The 21,728-nt window shown below is 34.6% G+C and overlaps 3 protein-coding genes across 3 annotated transcripts; all 3 read left to right on the top strand.

The window, feature by feature from the left end:
* The first annotated feature begins 726 nt into the window (after positions 1–726).
* On the top strand, positions 727–2,784 carry LOC132309481 (receptor-like protein 7). The gene is made up of 3 exons (XM_059807785.1): positions 727–1,600; positions 2,376–2,573; positions 2,696–2,784. The coding sequence occupies exons 1-3, from the start codon at positions 727–729 to the stop codon at positions 2,782–2,784; spliced, it is 1,161 nt and encodes a 386-aa protein (XP_059663768.1).
* Positions 2,785–3,694: 910 nt separating this feature from the next.
* LOC132309479 (receptor-like protein 9DC3) lies at positions 3,695–4,150 on the top strand. Its single transcript, XM_059807784.1, has one exon. It carries the CDS (start codon positions 3,695–3,697, stop codon positions 4,148–4,150), a length of 456 nt encoding a protein of 151 aa, XP_059663767.1.
* Positions 4,151–7,349: 3,199 nt separating this feature from the next.
* On the top strand, positions 7,350–8,569 carry LOC132309478 (receptor like protein 27-like). The gene is made up of 2 exons (XM_059807783.1): positions 7,350–7,998; positions 8,082–8,569. Exons 1-2 carry the CDS (start codon positions 7,350–7,352, stop codon positions 8,567–8,569), a joined length of 1,137 nt encoding a protein of 378 aa, XP_059663766.1.
* The last annotated feature ends 13,159 nt before the right edge of the window (positions 8,570–21,728 follow it).

Here is a 21,728-nt window from a genome sequence, read left to right as displayed (position 1 = left end):
TTTGGGGTCTAATGTCATTTTTTGAAACCCCATTATTTCAGAGCTTAAAATAATTACTAGTATTATTTTTGATAAAATATAATAAAATAATTAGTGTACAATTGTAGTGGGGTGGAATTTTTATTCTAATCCCAAAACCCACGTTTACATCAATTAGTATACACCATATCTAGCCCAATAATATCTTTTGTGTTTCAAGTGTGGTGATTATCTCTTGGCAGAAAGTAGCGAAGTGGAAATTTAGAGGAAGATGTCCCTTGTGGAAAAAAAACGTAGTAGTTTTAAGTTCTAATACTTAATTAAGAGGGGAGACTTGACGACTATGTGTGCTTCTGTCGAATACAAAGAATTGCCAGTCTTTGTTATTTCAATTAATATCTCTCCACTTGACTTGACTCGACAAGATTACGTAGGATATAAATATCATTTTGTTATTATTCTGTATATAAACACCACCTCTTGATTATCATATATACTTATATAAGTGCCAAAGAAAGAGAATTTTATATATCATATAATTGAGAATGGGGGCTTGTTCACCAATATTATTCTTGCACTACTTGCTCTTCTTCCTGCTCATCATCACTACATCTCATTACTTCATGCTTGTTCACTCTTACCCTTCTCTGCACCAACAAAACCCACTCTGCCACTATGATGACAGCTTTGCTTTGATTCACTTCAATCAAAGCCTTTCTATTATAAAGTCTGCAGGAATATTTGTGGATGATTCAGCTTATCCAAAGGTTGCATCGTGGAATACCAGCATCAGTGATTGCTGCTCATGGGACGGTGTCACTTGAGATTGGTCTTGACCTCAGTAGCAGCTTTCTGTCTGGTTTTATCAACTCCAGCAGCACCCTCTTCCGCCTTGTTCACCTTCAGACACTCAACCTTGCTGACAATTACTTCAATGAATCTCAAATCCCTTCTGCCATTGGACTTCTTTCGAGGTTAACTTATCTCAATCTCTCATTTTCCATATTTGCTGGTCAAAACCCATTGGAAATTTCAAGTTTAACCAAATTAACTTTTCTTGATCTCTCAAGAAATTCAACGGAGCTCCTTAAGCCTGGTCTAACAAGCTTAGTTCAAAATGTGACGGGTTTAAAAGAACTTTACCTCAGTGGGGTGAACATGTCTTCTACAGTAACTCACAATTTGGCTAATTTTTCATCTTTAACTTCTCTGTTTCTACAAAGTTGTGAATTACAAGGTGAATTTCCACCAGGCATTTTTAAGTTACCAAACCTACAGTTTCTCAGCGTGCAAAATAATCCAGATCTCAACGTGTACTTGCCTGAATTCCACATGAGGAGTCCACTCAAGAAATTGGAGCTGGGGAGCACAAACTTTTCTGGAGAGCTGCCAAATTCAATTGGAAATCTCTACTCGTTGAATGAATTGGACATCTCAGGATGCACCTTTTCAGGTTCAATACTGTCAGCTTCAATTGGTAACCTTGCACAACTCCTTTATTTGAGCCTTTCCGGAAGTAACTTTTTTGGAGAACTCCCAAATTCAATGGGACAACTTAAATCCTTGAATCGTTTGGAGATGTCAAGATGCAATTTCTCAGGGCCAATCCCGTCTTGGTTTGGTAATTTTTCACAACTGCAATATTTGGACATTTCCAGAAACACCTTTTTTGGAGAACTGCTAAATTCAATGGGATAACTTAAATCCTTGAATCATTTGGAGATGGCATAATGCAATTTCTCAGGGCCAATCCCATCTTGGATTGGTAATCTTACACAACTGCAATATTTGGACCTTTCCAGAAGCAACTTTTTTTTGGAGAATTGCCAAATTCAATCGGACAACTTAAATCCTTGAATCATTTGGAGATGGCAGGATGCAATTTCTCAGGGCCAATCCCGTCTTGGATTGGTAATCTTACACAACTGCAATATTTGGACCTTTCCAGAAGCAACTTTTTTTTGGAGAATTGCCAAATTCAATCGGACAACTTAAATCCTTGAATCATTTGGAGATGGCAGGATGCAATTTCTCAGGGCCAATCCCGTCTTGGATTGGTAATCTTACACAACTGCAATATTTGGACCTTTCCATAAGCAACTTTTTTGGAGAATTACCAAATTCAATAAGACATCTTAAATCCTTGAATCATTTGGAGATGGCAGGATGCAATTTCTCATGGCCAATCCCGTCCTGGTTTGGTAATTTTTCACAACTGCAATATTTGGACCTTTTCAGAAGCAACTTTTTTGGAGAACTGCCAAATTCAATGGGACTCCTTGAATCCTTGAATTATTTGGAGTTGGAAAGATGCAATTTTTCAGGGTCAATACCGACTTGGTTTGGTAATTTTACGCAACTGCTATATTTGGACTTTTCTTTCAACAATTTTACAGGTCAGATACCTTCTTCCTTTGGTAATTTTACACAACTCCAAAATCTTCGACTTTCTTTTAATTTGTTGCATGGCCCAATTCACGAGTCAATCTCTCAACTTGTGAATCTGCAAGTTATTTATCTTGATGGTAATAACCTAACAGTGGAGCTAGATGTGTTTCTTACTCTGAAAAATCTTACTACTCTTGAGCTCTCAGGTAACCAATTAACATTGCTCCCAACTAGTTTCATCAATGCTACGCTTCCCAAGTTTGAGTCCCTTAATTTGAACTCATGCAACTTAACTGAGTTCCTAAATTTCTTGAAAACTCAAGACCAGTTGTACTTAAACCTCAGCAACAACCGTATCCAAAGGCCCCTGCCTACATGGATATGGAACATGAGTACACAAACTCTAGACACCCTTGACCTTTCTTAAAACTTTATAACCGGCTTTCACCAACCTCCTCCTTTAGTCCTTCCTTGGGATCGACTATCCATTTTAGACCTTAGTTCTAACATGCTGGAAGGATCACTCCCCGTTCCACCACCATCCACATGGGTTTATAATGTCGTAAACAACAAACTGGCCGGGAAGATTCCACTATTGATATGCAATGCAATTTTTCTTGGTGTCCTGGATTTATCTTATAACAAATTTAGTGATACCATTCCCCAATGCTTGGGCAATTTTTCTAATCTGTATTTATTGAATCTTCGAAACAATAAATTACATGGTCCCATTCCTCGAACATTCAAGAATAGAACCCAACTGAGGATGATCAACTTGAGTCAAAACCAATTGCGAGGGACAGTGCCAAAATCGTTGGTCAATTGTTCACTTCAAGAAAGTCTTGATCTTGGGAACAATAACATCAACGATATATTTCCCTCTTGGCTTGAAACACTTCCTGAATTGAAGGTTCTCATTTTGCGATTCAATAGATTCCATGGTTCAATATTAAACCCCAACTCCAGTTTTGCTTTCCCCAAATTGCAGATTCTTGACCTCTCTCACAATGGTTTCACTGGTCAGTTACCTTCCCGTTATTTCCACACATGGACAGCCATGAAAACTATTGATGTCAATCAATCGAAATCTCTCTGGAGAGAGAGGGATGTTTATGAGAATTACAGTACTTACACGATCACACTGACAAACAAAGGTGTGCTAACAGTGTATTTGTATATCCCAAACAGCTTCACTGCCATTGATCTCTCAAGTAACCGATTTGAATGATAGATTTCCGATTCTATTGGGATTCTTAAGGGTCTTCACATGCTCCCCCTTCTAGACAACAATCTCATTGGTCACATTCCATCATCTTTGGGGAATCTAATGCAGCTTGAATCATTAGACATTTCTCAAAATAAGCTTACGGGAGAGATTCCCCAGCAGCTAACCCAACTCGCGTTCCTTGAATTCTTCAATGTCTCTACTAACCATCTCACAGGAGCTATACCACGAGTGAGCCAATTTAATACATTTGAAAGCAGTTCATATGAGGGGAATTTAGGATTGTGTGGAGACCCTTTGCCAAAGAAATGTGGCAATTCAGAGGCATCACTGCCACCACCACAACCTTCGAACTTCAACCAAGATGATGATCATTCCTGGTTTGGAATTGATAAAAGTGATTGGATTGTGATATGCATGGGCTATGGCGGTGGGTTAGTGGTCGGGTTCATCATTGGACACACTCAGACCACAAGGTATCATGAATGGTTTGTCGATACCTTCGGAAGAAACCAAAAGAATCAAAGAAGGAAGAAGAAGAGCGGGCGAAAAAGCTAAATTTGATGAGCTCATCTTCATGGTGACATCAAGAAAATAATTGCAGATCTAGCATGGAGTTTCCACCAGCTGCTATCAGGCCTAGGTTTGTCTTCACTATATCTTTTATATGTTGTGTTGTATTTCTTCTTCACTTGTTTGCATGTGTGGTTAGTTCAGTTGGACACAGTCAAAAGTATTGTTTTTAGATATTTGTTCAAAAGTATATATGCCTTTAAGATATGCATGTATAATATTTTGGCATAAATTCTTGAGCGGTCGGCTAGTAATTGTTATTGGATTTTTTAATTTTAATTTTGGTAAAGAGAGAAGGAAAGAAAAAAAAAAAATTCAATTGGATTCAGAATAATCAAAAGGCTGAGCAAAGACTAGCAATAAATCTCTATTTGAATTTTTTTTCTTTTATTATTATTATTTTTATATAAAATCCCCCTCAAGTAACCAGAAATGTTGCCTCTAAGGGCGTATCGGTGTTAGCAGGAATTCAAGAGGTAAATCCTTGAGGTCTCGCTTTCAAATCGTACTCCTAAGTTGAATGGTGTGTATGTTGTAGGACCGATACATGTGCTCAAAGCACTCCCAACCAAAAAAAAAAAAAAAAAAAAAAGTAACCGGATATACTCAGTTATTTTTCAAAACAAAAAGACCTCTTACCTTTTTATTGTCAGGGGTGTGCAATAATTTCTCATGTTAGCCAATTGTATTGTTCCCCTAGAGACTCTATAGCATCGTTGGTCAGAAAAAGGTTGGTAAACACCAATTAATACTCTTCTTTTCAACTACTTTTAATCAATTATATGGCGTTGAGAGGGTAATTTCGCCCAAAAAGACATTTGGGCTGCTCTGGAACGCAAGCAAGGCATAATGTAAAATAGAGGATGAAACATATTCTTTTCACTCATCTGGGTAAAGGAATTAATGGCAAGGTGTGTCACATAAGTAAGAACCAGTACATTGCAAAAATAAGTTGATACAAAGTTTATAAAACACAATACAATGTAGTTTGCTTCTTCTAAGGAAAAGAAAATTCAATAAACAAGGAGTTTGACTTTTCAGTCCTACCTAAGCGTCATGTTGCCCCCCTTGCTATGGTCTGTAGATGTGGGTAGCAACATCTAAAGTTTTTTAGCAGATGCATTAGATGATAACCCCAATTTCAGCATCTAAACCACATGAACATCTTAGATTCAACCATATAATGCACGCCATGGCTCCTCGCTGTCCCAATATGTTTTTACTGGGTTCCACATTATCCTCTCTCTCAAAAAGCTTAAGCAAGAATATTTCTGCTTTAGTTCCACTAAAGTATTCAGAGGAATTCAGGACTTTCAGTTGTATGCCTACCATCCATGGAATTCAGGACTTTCGGTTGGCAGCTAAGAAATAATGTATTCACTAGATGAATGCGGATGCTTAGAGGATTTAAAAAGAAAAAAAAGGGAAATAGACTACCAACAAGAGCTACAATTAGAGCCCTCAAGCATTACGTGATGTTCCTGTTCCATTGATGTGGTTGTTTTGAGGATCTTGGGTATGGTAATAGGCTTGTTTCTTGACGGCCAATTGAGAGTCGCGAATTCAGGTAGGTGTTCAAGGTTCTTGTCCCACGCCCGATCCAGATGGGGAGAATATTGAATATATATGAGCAATGCTATCAAAAGCCTAAGGCGCACTATGTGCTAGAGGTCCTTTGGAGCCTAGGCGTTGGGCAGGCACAAGGTGAGACGCGTGCCTGAGTGAAACGAGGGTGCACAATTGAAAAATTAGATTACTATTAAAGTATATTCATATTTCCATATTAAAGGCGCAAGTGTTGCGTCTGGAGCCTAGGTGCACCTTTACCAACACTGCATATGAGTGGATATGTAGCATAACCCAACAACTTAAGATTTTGAGTCAAAAAGCAAGCATCCGACACGTTATAGTTGGTATCAGTCTATATATCATCCCCCCACCCAAAAAAAAAAAAAAAAAAAAAAAATTCATTACTATTTTCTGCCCGGCCAAATTTTTTTTATTATTTCTAGTATTAACCCACCAAAAAAAAAAAAATATTACTAGTGCTAGCCCACCCCATTAACAATTTCTAGATCTGCCCTTGGCAACGAAGGCGTTACAAATTCGGGTGGGGGATAATGTTCGAGGATATTGGGTATATATGGGCATACCAAGCATACCAATCATGCCTATAGCTATAGCTACTATCTTTCTCTCTATTTTGTTTACAACCCGTTTAACTAAAGGTGTCGTATTCGTATTAAAAATGACTCGTTTAGCCAAATGTGTTGAATAAACATGTCGTGTTCGTGTCAAAAATGACTTAAACGTACCTTGTCATATCGTGTTAAGTTTTGATCCATTTATTAAATGAGTTACATGTGTTGTGTCATGTTATCCGTGTAATAATAGTGTTGTGTTCATATCAGGATTTCTTGACACGAATAATGATCGTGTTGTATTCGTGTCGACCCATATAACATAATACCTATGCTCTGACACGATACGAACGTGACTCGCCAACATGAATTGCCACCCCTAGCGGAGAGAGTCGTTGACGGCGGTAGATTCCCAGTGGAATGAAAGAGACAAATGGGTTAGAGAGTTTTAGGTTAAGAGATGTATCAAGCACAACCGTTGATGGATAAAATAGAAGGTTAGGATTTAATCTGAAATTTAAAATTAAACAAAAATTGTATAATATATGAAAATCGAGTTTGGGTTAAGCTCGGGTTAGAAAGGTTTCAACCCAAAATGGGCTCGAGCTGAAAACTTCCAACCCAATCAAAACCGGAATTAGTAAAATTAAAAACCCAACCTGAAAATTTCGGGCTGGGTTCGGGTTGGGCCACGTTGAACCCGCCCAACTTACACCCCTACATGTAACTCATTTTAAATTATCTATGAATTGGAGGGACCGGAGATGGAAAGGAATCTTCTATTGGGGCTTTAAATTTTCTTACTATTAGCTCTCTTTTCTGTTGGGTAATGGGGAGAAATTGTAAATCTTTAAAGGAGAAAGTCGATTTTTTGGGCTCCTTGGTTCCCTTTGGACTTTGTATAGTTTTTGAGATGCGTTTCCCTTTTTGAATACTTTCTAATACATTATTACTTACCAAAAAAAAAAATTGGCGCCTTTCACCAACATCATCCATTAGTCCTTCCATGGAACAGGCTATGGCTTTTAGACCTTAGTTCTAACATGCTGCAAGGATCACTCCTTGTCCCACCATCATTCATCAGCATTTACAATGTCGCAAACAATAAATTGACTGGGGAGATTCCACTATTGATCTGCAATGCGAGTTCTCTTCATGTCCTGGATTTATCTTATAATAATCTGAGTGGCATCATTCCCCAATGTTTGGGCAATTTTGCTGATTCTTTGGAGTTATTGAATCTTCAAAACAATAAATTACATGGCCCCATTCCTCAAACATACAAGAATGGAACCAAGCTGAGTATGATCAACTTGAGTCAAAACCAATGGCAAGGGCCAGTGCCAAATTCGTTGGTCAATTGTTCACTTCTAGAGAGTCTTGATCTTGGAAACAATCAGATCGATGACATTTTTCCCTTTTGGCTTGGAACACTTCCAGAATTGAAGGTTCTGATTTTGCGATTCAATAGATTCCATGGTGCAATATGGAACCCTAACTCTAGTTTGGCTTTCTCCAAATTGCACATTCTTGACATCTCTCACAATGGTTTCACTGGTAAGTTACCTTCCGATTACTTCCATACCTTAACAGCCATGAGAACTATTGATGTTAATGAATCAACAGATATTAGGAGTGCAGCCAAATTTGTTAACAATAACAGTACTTACGCATTGACACTAACCAACAAAGGTGTGGAATAGTGTACTTGTATATCCTAAATATCTTCACTGCCATTGATCTCTCAAGTAACTAATTTGAATGAGAGATTCCAGAATCTATTGGGATTCTTAAGAGTCTTCACATGCTAAACCTTTCCAACAACAATCTCATTGGTCAAATTCCATCTTCGTTGGGGAATCTAACAGAGATTGAATCGTTGGACCTTTCTCAAAACAAGCTCTCAGGAGAGATACCTCAGCAACTAACCCAGCTCATGATCCTTGAATTCTTCAATGTCTCTTTTAATCATCTCAAAGGGCCGATTCCACGAGGGAGGCAATTCAATACACTTCCAAACAATTCCTATGAGGGGAATTTGGGATTGTGTGGAGACCCTTTGCTGAACAAATGTGACAACTCAGACACGTTGCTACCACCACCACTACTTTCGAACTTCAAACAAGATAGTGATCATTCATGGCTTGCAATTGATAAAAGTGATTGGATTGTGATATGCATGGGCTATGGCGGTGGGTTAGTAGTTGGGTTGATCATTGGGCACACTCTTGTCGCAAGGTATCATGAATGGTTTGTCATGTAACGACCCAAATCTACTGGATCCGGATCATTAAACGGGTCCTTACCTGACCCAGAATCATCCAAGACTAATACGGTACTTTCACGTCAAATTAAATATTTAAGTCTAATAAGGACAAGATGGTCATTTGTCACAATTCTAATGTTTTGAGACTCCAAGGGTAAAATAGTCATTTACTCGTGTCACATAATAAATAAGGTAAGATATAAGGCAATATAGTCTTTTCTATGGTTAAAATATAATTATTGTATATTATTGGCCTTATAATGTGTGACAATACACTTAAGTGAGTGGTTAAGGGCAAAATAGGAAAATAAGCCACAAACATGTACTACACAAGAACCGGCCGATGTATATACATTTCATGTCAATTGATTTGGGTCATGCACAGTGATAGTGCTCACTGCCCAAAAATAGGAGATACCGGTAGACGTGTGGGAGGCTATACGTCGACTGGTTAGTGACGTGCACGATAGAAAAACACACTGTCAAGATACCGGTCGACGTGTGGGAAATTCACGTCGACTGGTTCAGGTCATTCGGTCGACGTATGGATTTCACATCGACTGGTTGGGTTATCCAAACTCAAAATGCCTCCGAAGGAAACCAAGATACACCAACTTTGATAACCAATCACCCAATACCACCATGCTCATGTGCATATTTAAATACATTTCAACACCTAATATAATAACATCAACCACATTGTTAACATGAATCACAACACGTTATATATAAAAAAAAAATACACTAAAGGATTAAGTGTAGTTAAACTTAATTACATTTCCCTAATGGCCATACACAAAATGAATCTAAATACTCCATATGTTGTAAAACAATACATTTTGAGTCAACACTTCACAAAATTAGGCCCAAATACAAAAGATAGCAAAAAGAGACTTTTTCTTATTCCAAGCTAAGGTTGAGGTAAATTGTCGTCCGCTACTTCTTTTCCGTATCCTGAAAAATGTTAAAAATAAAGGGGTGAGCAAATTGCTCAGTAGGTGGTGCCTAAGACACACCTCTTATAACCCCGTGAATCCAAATATTGAATAGAACAATAGAGAACGGGATCATGCTATGTCGGGGGAAAATACAACATCAACTTTAAGTTCAAAACAAACGATGCCGTGCCATGAAATGTAATACCATGTTATGCCGCTCCCCATTTTCAAAATCACTTCCATTCTCCACTTTTCAAATTGTTAGCATAACCTGTCCTTTGGTGACTCTGCAGCGACACGAGAGAATGTTTGGCTACTATCACTGACCCTTGGTACCTCCGCGTTGTCATTTGGGGCCCAGATAGCTCAACCACGTTAGAGTAATTTCCCTAGTTCCCTCTAGGTTATATTAACACCACGGCCCTTTGGTAACTCCGCGGCGACCGGGTTTTTTCATTAAATCACTTTAACCAAAACTTTGCCCCAAAACCCCCTTTTACTTCAAATAATTTTACCCTTTTTCCATGCCCAATGCTATGAATGCATGTCACATATTTTGACATTACTATGAAAATAAAAGAATTTCTATTACACAATTTAACATGCTTCCACATAGCAATTTCTAGCAAGATATTAAACACCATATCATGAAAATTAATATTTAGACATGTTTTTTATTCAATTTAATTAAGACACATAATCATAGGTTTCATCTACAACAAGAATATCATTTTCAAGACAATCAACTCAAATTGAACATGCTTGACAACAAATATTAAAAAAAAAAATTCACAAAGGAACAGGAAATTGGGAATTAGATACCCCTATCATTAAAATGATGAAAAACCCCAAAAAAATCCCTAGAATTTTCAGAATTCCCAAGTGCACTAAATAAGGAATTGCTCCTATCAAACCGTAGATCTTGACGCGCTCTTCAATTTGCCGCAAACAGCATCCAAAAACTCCAAAAGGTGAGAAAGAAATTTGAGATTGAAGTTTGCTTCCAAGAAGAAAAAGAAAAATGAAGTGAAAATAAGAGAGAGATAGAATGCCGAGTGAGGGAGAAGAGAATGAGGCCAAACAATGCCTCTTGACCACCAAAAATAGTACTGGTGGGGTTCACTACATTAAAAATATCTTTTTCCTTTTAATTATTTCACCACAATTATACATATATATGCACACAAACCATATAAAATAGCACACAACGAATAATCATGTATGGTATGCAATGGACACAAAATAAAATCCCCGTACACAACGATTCCGACAGCGGGTCCCACTCGGGACTGTCCGCCCGAAAAATGAAAAATTTCAGAAAATGAAAAATGGCAACAATCAGAAATGTTACATGTCAGCACCTTTGGAAGGAACCAAAAGAAACAGAGGACGAAAAAGAGCAGGCGAAGAAGCTAAATTTGGTGAGCCCATATTCGTTCATGGTTTTGTAGACTTTTCCACTGGAGGAGGTACATCAAGGAAATGAAGAATTTCAGCTCTAGCATAGAGTTTCCACCAGCTATCAGGTATGTGTGTTGCGTTGTGTTTCTTTTTACTTGTTTACATTTGTAGTCTATGCCAAACTCTGATCCTCTAGAGTGTCTTCTCTTAATAAGATACATGTTATTAACGAAAAACTCTTGGAATAATACTATAGTACAAAATTTGCAGCTGAAAAAAAAAAAAAAAAAAAAAAAAAAAAAAAAAAAAAAAAAAAAACCATGTTAAATATGTCTAAATGTTATCTATTGTGTGGTTTTGGACCGCTGTTACAGAATACTTGTTCCAAAAAGGTAGTGTTTTAGATAATTGTTCAAAAGATGCATCACAGCCATGGGTAATGCATGCATGACATTTTGGCATAAATTCTCAAATATATGGTTGGCCTGTAATTGTAATTGTTATTAGCAAAATGTATTAAAATCCCAGACTAGCTAAAAATAAAGTACATACAATTCAGACTCAAAAGGAAATAGCTTTTTTAAGGAAATAACATGTCGCTCAATCAATGGCTATGCTATTTTCTCTAATTTTCAAAATGCAAAGTTAAGGATTTAAGTTTTCATAAAAACATTTGTATGCGTGTATAATTATTTGTTTGGAAAAATAAATAAAATCTTATGCCTATGTAAACTTAGTTATCTTAGAACTATTTTATTGTTTTAGAGCTAGCTAGTTCATTAAAACTAGAGCAAAACAAGCTAGGCTTACATTCATCCCATAGAAGACAAGTGATATTATTGTGATTGCATTGGTTACTATAGCGCAGGGTAGATTTGTAAGATTATTTATTTAATTGTGGTTCACATATTTTGGAAATGTGATATATTTCATTAATTAATGGTTAAGTAAATAGGTATCAGATTAATATTATATTTTATGGTCAACTTATAATTACCTTTTTGGTAATTACTTATTGTAGAAGTGTTTTCCTTTCTTATTTCTTATTTTGATGGAAAGTAGAATTATGTTACTAAAAGGAAAACTGGTCCTCTCTCTGCCTTTATAAAAGTGCATATACTCTATCAATTATGTACGATTAATGATACAACACGTAAAAGTTTTATATGTGCAAAAGGCCAAAAGAGATAAACCAGTTTCCACCTTTGCCTGTTGATCAGAGTTGCAGATTAGTTCATGGTTAAAGGATCTAGAAGTTGGATTTGATCTTAACAAGATGTTTACAATTACAGATCGAGGTATTTATATCTAACTACTTTATTTATGCATTATAGTAATGTGAAAATAATGAAGTTCAAAGATTTTAGGGTTCATGTTTATTTGTGATTGAATGGCTTCACATGAATAAATTATAGTTTACATATGGTATCAGAGCTTATGGTTTAGGAACTCATTATTTTTCATTAAAGTTGCATAAATAATATGTATAAATTTAAAATTAAATGATTGTATAATGTGTTCTTTTCAAATCGTATGTTTAGATCAATCCGTGTGGTTTGTGGGTTTGGGTACCTTGTTTTTCGTGCCAAAATTGAATTATGAGATTTGATTACTAATACATATAGTTTACATATGTGTAATAATACAAATATATGTATAATGTGTGGCAAACAACTTATATGTGTTACTGATTTTCATGCATGACTAACAAAGAATATGGAATTAAAAAACAATAGCATTTGTCCTATTATTGTTTTAAAGAAACACTTAGCTGTCAACAGATTACAAAGACTCATTATTATTCTTAGTATTATTTAAAAAATTAATAAATTATTAAATACATCAAGTATGTGTATTTATTTTTTCTAGAATAATGTGTGAGTTTAGACATTTAATTTAATTTAATTTTTGTTAGACATAATGAATTATTGTTTTATACTCAAACATACATATATGATGGAGAATTAATTTTAGATTGATTCAATTATGATCTTTTAAGTCCGAAAATAAAATAATATGTTTTATTATGTATATAAAATAAAGAGATATTTTCTATGAAATTTCGGACTATTAAGTTTTTGAGATCGAAGTTGCTTAAACTTCAATCGACAATTATGAGTATGTGTGTATAATGTTAAATGGGTAAATTAATAATTAATTAGTTACTAGCTAATTTAATATTCATATTATGTGAGGGTTAGTATCTACCAAAGTGGCCTAACCATAATGGTAGATGAATATTAATTTTAGTAGTAAATATAACTTAATGATGAATTAATCTCTTTTTAATTTAATATTCATATTATGTGAAGATTGGTAGCTACCAAAGTGGCCCAATTATAATGATTGATGAATATTAATTTTTGTATTAGACCTAATTAATCATAAATTAGTTACTATCTAATTTAATATTCATATTATGTAAAGGTTGGTAGCTACCAAAGTGGCCTAACCATAATGGTTGATGAATATTAATTTTAGTAGTAAACATAATTGCAATATTTCATGAATTATGATGCTTATAATTTTGTGTGATATTCATGAATATTGACTTTATTTAATTATGAGAAATAATTCCTCAAGGGGAATTGATTTTCAAGTGATTAAATAAAAAATTAAAGGGTTGTATGTATTTTTTTAATTAGGTAAATATAGGATATCCAAAGGTAACTTATTTGTTTAATTAAATAATGCATCACCAATAAAGGTATACATATAAATACATGTAAGCATCATAATTAGTATTTTATAGTTACCACTCAAAGGGGCACTATAGTTATACATTGTATTTATATTTTTAAGTTATATGTAAACGTGTTGTTAACTCAAAGCATTATTGTTGTGAGCATTTTATCTTTGTTTTATTATATCTCTTAATGTGCATGCTACATCTGTTCTGATTCTCAATAGGACTAACTTCTCATAATGAAATGAGTAAGTTGAGTTCAAAATTTAGGTATGTTAAATTGAAATTTAGCATTTTAAATTGAGAAACCTACTGTTATTACTGAGAAAAACAGTGAGGAACAAAAGATTTTTCATAAAGCTTGGGAGAGATCGAACAGATTAAGCATTATAGTTATGCGAATAATTGTTCCTCATAGTAATAGTGCTAAGGAATATTTGATTATAAGAATGTTTTCGTATTGTAGATAAATATCTAAAATGAAAATTATTAGTTGATATAACTACTATGCATTTTTGTTAATACTCGTACCATATATGAATGTATTTTTAGATGACTAATGTTGTTGCAAAATTGAGAACCTTATGGATGATTGTGAATGAGAATTTTCTTATTCAATTTATTCTCAATTTCTTGTCTATTCAGTATGGGTCATTTAGAGAATTAACATTATTAAGACAAGTGAAAAGTGATTTAATTGACCATTATATTAATTTAGGAGGAGACAAAACTTAAGTAGCAAGGTAATCATTATGTTCATCTGATGACTCAAGAAGTTATAAATAAGTTTTGGGAATAAACCTGAAAAAGGCATTAAGTGAGCAACACCCAAAATTAAAAGATTTAAGTCAATCTACTAAAAGAAATTAATGTAATAATGAAAAAGTGTTATTAATGTATTGAACACTTTTAGAAAGATTATATGAAATATGAAGAATGATTCGAAAAAGAATGGTAAGTTTTTGACTCATATATTTCGAATTATTTATTGAAATTCTTTCTAATATATGATAAGTTGATTTAAGTAGTAATGTTTATGTTTCTAACGGATGCAAGAATTTTTTATGGCCTAAACCACAAATTCAAATAAGAATTTCTTATTTATGATAATTGGGAAAAAGTTTTGTTGAAACCATTGTGACACTATGTTTAATGTTAGACAGTGAATTTTATTTAAATTATTTTAAATTTTTTATGTTTATTCAATTTCCCATAGTTTGATTTTATTTGAAAACTTTATGTTAATGGTTTTTCATTTAAATTTGGTAATAATATTTATTCAAGAAATTATAATTTGTGAGTTATGGTATTATTGTTGATGATTTCTATAAATTCAAACTTGATGATTTATTTATTAAAAAAAACTTTTTGATCTTGCATCATAATGTTAGAATTAAGCATAACTCAATTAATAGAAAATTTATCTTTCTTGTGGCATAAAAGACTAGGTCAATATTTAGTGAAATGTTAGGAAAATTAGTAAAGGATGTGATTCTTCTGAATCTAAACTTTATTGATTTTAGTGTGTGTGTGGATTGTATTAAGGGTAAATAAACTAAATACACAAAGAAATGAGCTACAATAAGTACATAGCTTCTTAAAATTATTCATACAGACATTTGTAAACCTTCTGATGTTCCATCTTTTGGAGGAGAAAAGTATTTTATCGTCTTTATAGTTGATTTTTCACATTATGGATATATCTATTTGTTGTATGAAAAATCTCAAGTAGTGGGTACTCTTGAAGTATACATAAGTGAGGTTGAAAAACAATTAGATAGAAAAGTGAAAATCATAAGGTCATATAGAGGTAGTGAATATTATGAAAAGTATGATGAAACGGGTTAATACTCTAACCGTTTGTTAAACTCCTTGAAATATATGGCATTTATGCTCAATACACTTTGCTATACATGCCACAGCAAAAGCGTGTAGCTGTAAGGCGTAATTGTACTCTTATGAAATTGGTTAGGAGTATGTTAAGTAATTCCTCATTACCCATAATGTTGTGGATGTTAAGTAATCTAAAGGGTATAAGTTTTACTATCATAAACATAGTACGATAATTATTGAAACCGGTAATGTCAGATTCATTGAGAATGGTGAAATCAGTGGGAGCGATAAAAATAAGAATTTAATCATTCCAGAAGTTAGGATACAAATCTCTTTACCCATAACTTATAAGGAAATAATTGTTCCTTCAGTTGTTGAACCGTATAACAACAAAAAATAATTGAATGATCAACAACTCCATAATGAGATTGTCACCAATGAAAAGATTGTAGAAGAATCACAGAGGAGTAACATTAAGAAGATCTAAAAAAGAAAGGAGATCTGCTATTCCGGATGACTATGTGATATAACTGCAAGAATCTTATTTTGATATATAGTGAGATATATACGGATCCTGTTACATATTCACAAGCTATTAACAGTAATGATTTTACTAAATGGATTAGTGTCATGAATAAAGAGATTATAAAGAAACCTTCTCTCTAGTATTTAAGAAGGAATCTTTTAAAATATCATGGCATTAGTAACTTATTTTTAGAGTTACATCAAATGGATGTGAATACAACTTTTATGAGTAGGAGTTTATAAGAGGGAGTCCATATAGAACAACTTGAAGGCTTCACATTAGAGGGTAAAGAATTCATGGTCTGTAAACTTAAGATGCCAATATATGAATTTAAACAAGCTTTCTAACAATGGTATATTAAGTTTAATGATACCATTATTTCTTTTAGTTTTAAGGAAAATACTGTTAATCAATGTATATACTAGAAGGTTAGTGGGAGTAAGTTTATATTTCTGATTCTATATATTGATGATATTTTATTTGCTAGTAGTGATCTTAGTTTATTATATGAGACTAAAAGTTATCTCCAAGAACTTTGAAATAAAATATATGGATGAGGCATCATACGTGATAGGAATAGAAATATTTCATAATAGATCACGTGGATTTTTTTAGAATTGTCTCATAAAGCATATATTAAAAGAGTTCTAAAAGATTTGACTGGAGGAACAATATTATGAAAAGTGCAAAGTAATTTATTATTACTTTGTCTATTATGAATTTTTTAATTTGTAGCATGTTTTGAGACTACAATTTATTGTTGCACAATTTATTTCAGTACTTGGAGTTATTAGTACTATTTTCAGATTGCTGAAAGTTTATGCTGCAATTGTTGATCTTCTTGTATGAAAAATGATAGGTATTCTAAAATTGAAATACTTTATCATTAAAGAAGATATTTAGAAACAACAAATGTCTATTAAATATACAAGTACACAACTTATGATTACAATCCATTAACGAATGGACTACCACCCAAGACATTTATGGAACATGTTGAAAGAATGAGTCTTGAATGTAGTCAATGATAATTATTTGTAATTGTGGATTGTTTAACAGTGTTTATATATATTTGACATTTTGTGCTGATTAAATGTGTTTCTGATATTTCCTATTAATTAATGTACATGTACATATTACTTTAATAAATGGTAATAGCAATAGTCTTGGAAAAGGCATTATTGTTAGATCATTATTGAAACTTCTCATTTATAGACTATGTTGAATAGATTACTAGTGTTGTGGTACATGGAAGGGACTGTGTCATTTAAGGACATACAACCGTCATGACTCACATTAGTAGTTTGTTTATCATAATATTTATGATGACCAACTTAATACCTTAATTTGATTTATGGTGCACACTAATTACTATTTTACTAAACCACTACAAAGTTATCATATGTGCTAAGTAGGAGAATGTAAGATTATTTATTTAATTGTGGCTCACATGTTTTAGACATGTGATACATTTCATTAATTAATGGTTAAGTAAATAGGTATCAGATTAATATTATATTTTATGGTCAACTTATAATTACCTTTTTGGTAATTACTTATTGGAGAAATGTTTTCCTTTCTTATTTCTTACTTTGATGGAAAGTAGAATTATGTTACCAAAAGGAAAACTGGTCCTCTCTCTGTCTTTATAAAAGTGCATATACTCCATCAATTATGTACGATTAATGATACAACACGTAAAAGTTTTATGTGTGCAAAAGGCCAAGAGAGAGAAACCAGTTTTCACTTTTGCCTGTTGATCAGAGTTGCAGATTAGTTCGTGGTTAAAGGATCTAGAAGTTGGATTTGATCTCAATAAGATATTTTCAATTACAGATCGAGGTATTTATATCTAACTACTTTATTTATACATTATAGCAATGTGAAAATAATGAAGTTCAAAGATCTTAGGGTTCATGTTTATTTGTAATTGAATGGCTTAACACGAATAAATTATAGTTTACAAGATTATCTAGGCATCTCTTGATATTATGAGTGTGAACTTACTGTTAGAAAGAAATTGTAAAACGCATACAAAACCACTAAAATTCACCAAACTACCCTTTTCCTCTCTAATCTGCACGATCTAGGTTTAGGGTTTGCATGCGTTTGGTGTGGGTAGGCTTGATCATGATGGAGGGGGCCTCCACCTCCTCCCCTCCGCCGATAGTTTCTGTTGATCGACAAATTCCTTTACCCCCTCGTCATTCATGGCGAAGTTGTTTTCAAGGAAGTGACGCTACCTCCTTTATTAATCTGCAGTATATTCCTCCTGGTGAAGGTTCGAAGGTTTCTATCACCGAAGAAGATGTTGCAGATCAAATTCTCTACTGGAAAGATTCAGTTGTGGGTTATGTGATGGGTAAACGACCCTACTATCCCCATTTTAAAGCTTTCATCGAGAAGCATTGGTCCAAGGATGTTACACTGGTTTATCTGAAAAATGGATTTTTTATAGTACGCTTTCAACACTCAGATGATGTTCAAAAGGTTTTATCCCGTATTCATACCTTTGAAGGACGAGTGATCATCATAAAAAAATGGAGTAAAAATGTTACCTTACAGAGGGAAAATTTTGATACTTTGCCAATATGGATTCGCGTCCATGACCTTCCGGTTCACTGCCGTAATTCAACTTCCCTTTCAAAGGTCTGCTCTCTTTTCTCAAAGCCAATTTCCATGGATGATCCAGCTTTACATCGAGATAAAGGTCAATATGTACGTGTTATGGTAGAGGTTGATGTGCATAAGGATTTACCAGAAGATATGGTGGTTGATTTCCATGGTGAAGACTGTAAAGTTCATGTTGAGTATGAATAGAAGCCAATTGTTTGCTCTCTGTGCAAATGGGTGGATCATGTTGTTGACAGATGCCCTCAAAAGGTTTGGCATAAGCCAAAAAAACAGTTGGTTGATAAATGGATTGTGAAGAAAAAAGGTAAAATAGTGGAGGCTGAGGTAGTGCACCAGGTCTCTGCTGAAATGTCTGTGAAGCCGGTTCAAAGCACACAAGTAGTTACTCATAATTCCTTTGCATTACTTGAGAATGTGGTGGAAGAGATTTCAGAAACTAAGTCACAGGGTGTTGATGTAGTTAAGGTTGTGGATAAGATCCCTGAAATTGAAGCTCACGTTGAGGAGGACTTGACTCAAGGTGTTAATTCGGAACTAGATTCTGGTTCTGTTGAGGTAGTGGAACAGGCCAATTTGGAAAAGCCACAACCGGCCATAGGCAGTAAGGAAGTCTCAGCAGTTGAGCATCGAATTTCTTATTCTGAAGGGGCTCAACAAGATACTGAGGGCAGTGATAAGGCTGAAATTACTAGTACTGGTTCAGATTTACATGAGCAAACTGAAGAACACAAGTTGAAGCCTAAAAAAAGGTATCAAGCTCCACCCTCTGACAGGGTTACTAGAGGTAAACAAGCTGGTGGTGTAGTACCATCAACGACACTTTGTTAAATGCTTAGAGCTTGGAATGTAAGAGGTCTTAATAGACCTAGTATGCAAGCTGTTGTCAAGGCCTGGCTGGGGGAAAATAAATTTTCTTTGGTGGCTCTAGTAGAAACTAGAGTTAGACAAGGTAAAGCTAAGAAAATTCAAAAGAAGATTAATCCTCGATGGGATTGGTTGGATAATTATGCCTCTCATCTTTTGGGGAAAATTTGGATTGCTTGGGACCCTATGGTGTTCGATGTACAACTTATTAAAGAAGACACTCAAGTGATGTTTTTGAGGGTTAGACACATTGCTACTAGAATGGTTGTGTTTATTTCTGCTATTTATGCGACTAATACAGTGCAAGAAAGAAGGAATTTATGGAGAAATCTTAAAGATTAGGCTGCTGTTACTGATTGTCCTTGGATTGCTTTAGGAGACTGGAATATTTCTAGATTCCATTCTGAAAAAATGGGGGGTTTGAGAGTGCCTCAGTACCTTCTTGATGAATTTAATCAAGTGATTAAAGATATCCAAATGGAGGAGCTGCCTATTAATAATGGTGGATGGTCTTGGAGTAATAAACAAGAGAGAGGTAGAAGGATCACCATCAAGTTAGACAGAGTTCTTGCAAATGAGTCATGGCTTCACAAATTTACTGACACTAGAGTGTATTTGACAGCTGCATCTCTGTCAGACCATTATGGGATGGCAGTAACTTGGTATTTAAACTGTGCAGTTGGGCCAAAACCTTTTAAGTTTTTAAAAATTTGGTGTTTCCAACAAGAGGTAGAGGAGCTGGTGTTCCAAGTGTGGAATGATCCAGTTGGAGGGAATCCTTTACACATTTTACAGAAGAAGCTTCGGGCTGTGAAGGCTACTATTCGAGATTGGAATAAGAAGAAGGGTAAGCTTTCTGAGCAGATTCAAGTAATGACTGAAGATTACATAAGGTTCAAATGGAATTGCTGCAAGATCCTATGAACCATGGTTTGATTTCTAAGGAGAGGGAGGCTACTTTGAAGTTGCAATCAACTCTGGATTTAGAAGAAATTTTATGGTGTCAGAAATCAAGAGCTAAGTGGCTTAAAGAAGGGGACAAATGTTCAGCTTATTTTCACAATATGGTCAAACAAAGGAGGTGTTACAATGCAATAGCTTGTTTGAAGCATTCTGGGGGGGTAATGTCCTCTGATATTCAAGTGATTAAGGAATGGCTTATGCAATATTATGAAGAGCTGTATGCTGCTAAGGAATCTGTTGTGACAGACGTTTCTACCCCTAGAAAACAGATAGCAGCTGAAGATTGGCAGGAGCTTGATAGGGAGGTTACTGTCGAGGAAATTAAAAGGGTTGTGTTGGCTTTTAGTCCAGACAAAGTCCCCGGCCCAGATGGTTTTCTAGCTCGATTTTTTCAGAAATATTGGCATATTGTAGGTAATGATTTGACTAGTGCTGTTATACATTACTTTACTACTGCTGTGATGCCTATGGGGATAAATTCTACTTTTCTTACTTTGATTCCAAAGCCAAACCATGGTGATAAGTTAGAGAATTATAGACCCATTGCTTTATGCAATCTTAGTTATAAAATCATCTCTAAAATCTTGGCAAATAGACTAAGTGCTATTCTTCCTAAGATTGTTGGGCTAGAGTGGTCGGCTTTTATAAAGGGAAGAAGAATTCATGATAATATTCTGTTGGTAACTGATGTGATCAAGACATTTGGGCTGAAATCTACAGGGCCAGCTATGGCTTTAAAGGTTGATCTTAGGAAAGCTTATGATTCAGTTAGCTGGGCATTTATTCATAAGACTCTCCAGGTTTATGGTTTCAGTGCTCAATGGATAAAATGGATTATGCAGTGTGTTACTTCTTCTAAGTTTTCTGTTCTTTGTAATGGAGTGCCTACTGGTTTTTTCTCCGCCGGGAGAGGGATTAGACAGGGTTGCCCTCTTTCTCCTTTGCTTTTTACATTAATTACTGATCATTTCTCAACCCTTATGCATGAAAAAATAGTAGGAGGGTAGATTAAGCTGTGCAATGTGGTTCGAAAGACTGGTTTGTTGGTATCTCATGCTTTTTATGCAGATGACCTGTTTATTATTGTGAAGGCAGACCTTTCCACTGCTAAGACAATTGATGAGGTGCTTAATCGGTTTCATAGGGTTTCTGGGCTTGAAGTTAACAAAGACGAGAGTTCAGTTATATTCTCTAAGGCTGTCAGAGGGAAAAGAAGGATTTTACAGCTTTTGCAAATGAAGAATGAAGTTTTTCCTTTAAAGTACCTTGGTATTACCCTAGTAAACAGAGTTCTGAAAAGTGTTGACTGTA

This window comes from Cornus florida, unplaced genomic scaffold, assembly GCF_030987335.1.
Source record: "Cornus florida cultivar Cherokee Brave unplaced genomic scaffold, ASM3098733v1 CherokeeBrave_3.0.0_Hap2_Chr05, whole genome shotgun sequence".
Taxonomy (NCBI): domain Eukaryota; kingdom Viridiplantae; phylum Streptophyta; class Magnoliopsida; order Cornales; family Cornaceae; genus Cornus; species Cornus florida.
The sequence above is the reverse complement of the archived record's forward strand: the minus strand, read 5'-3'. Positions and strand labels throughout refer to the sequence as shown.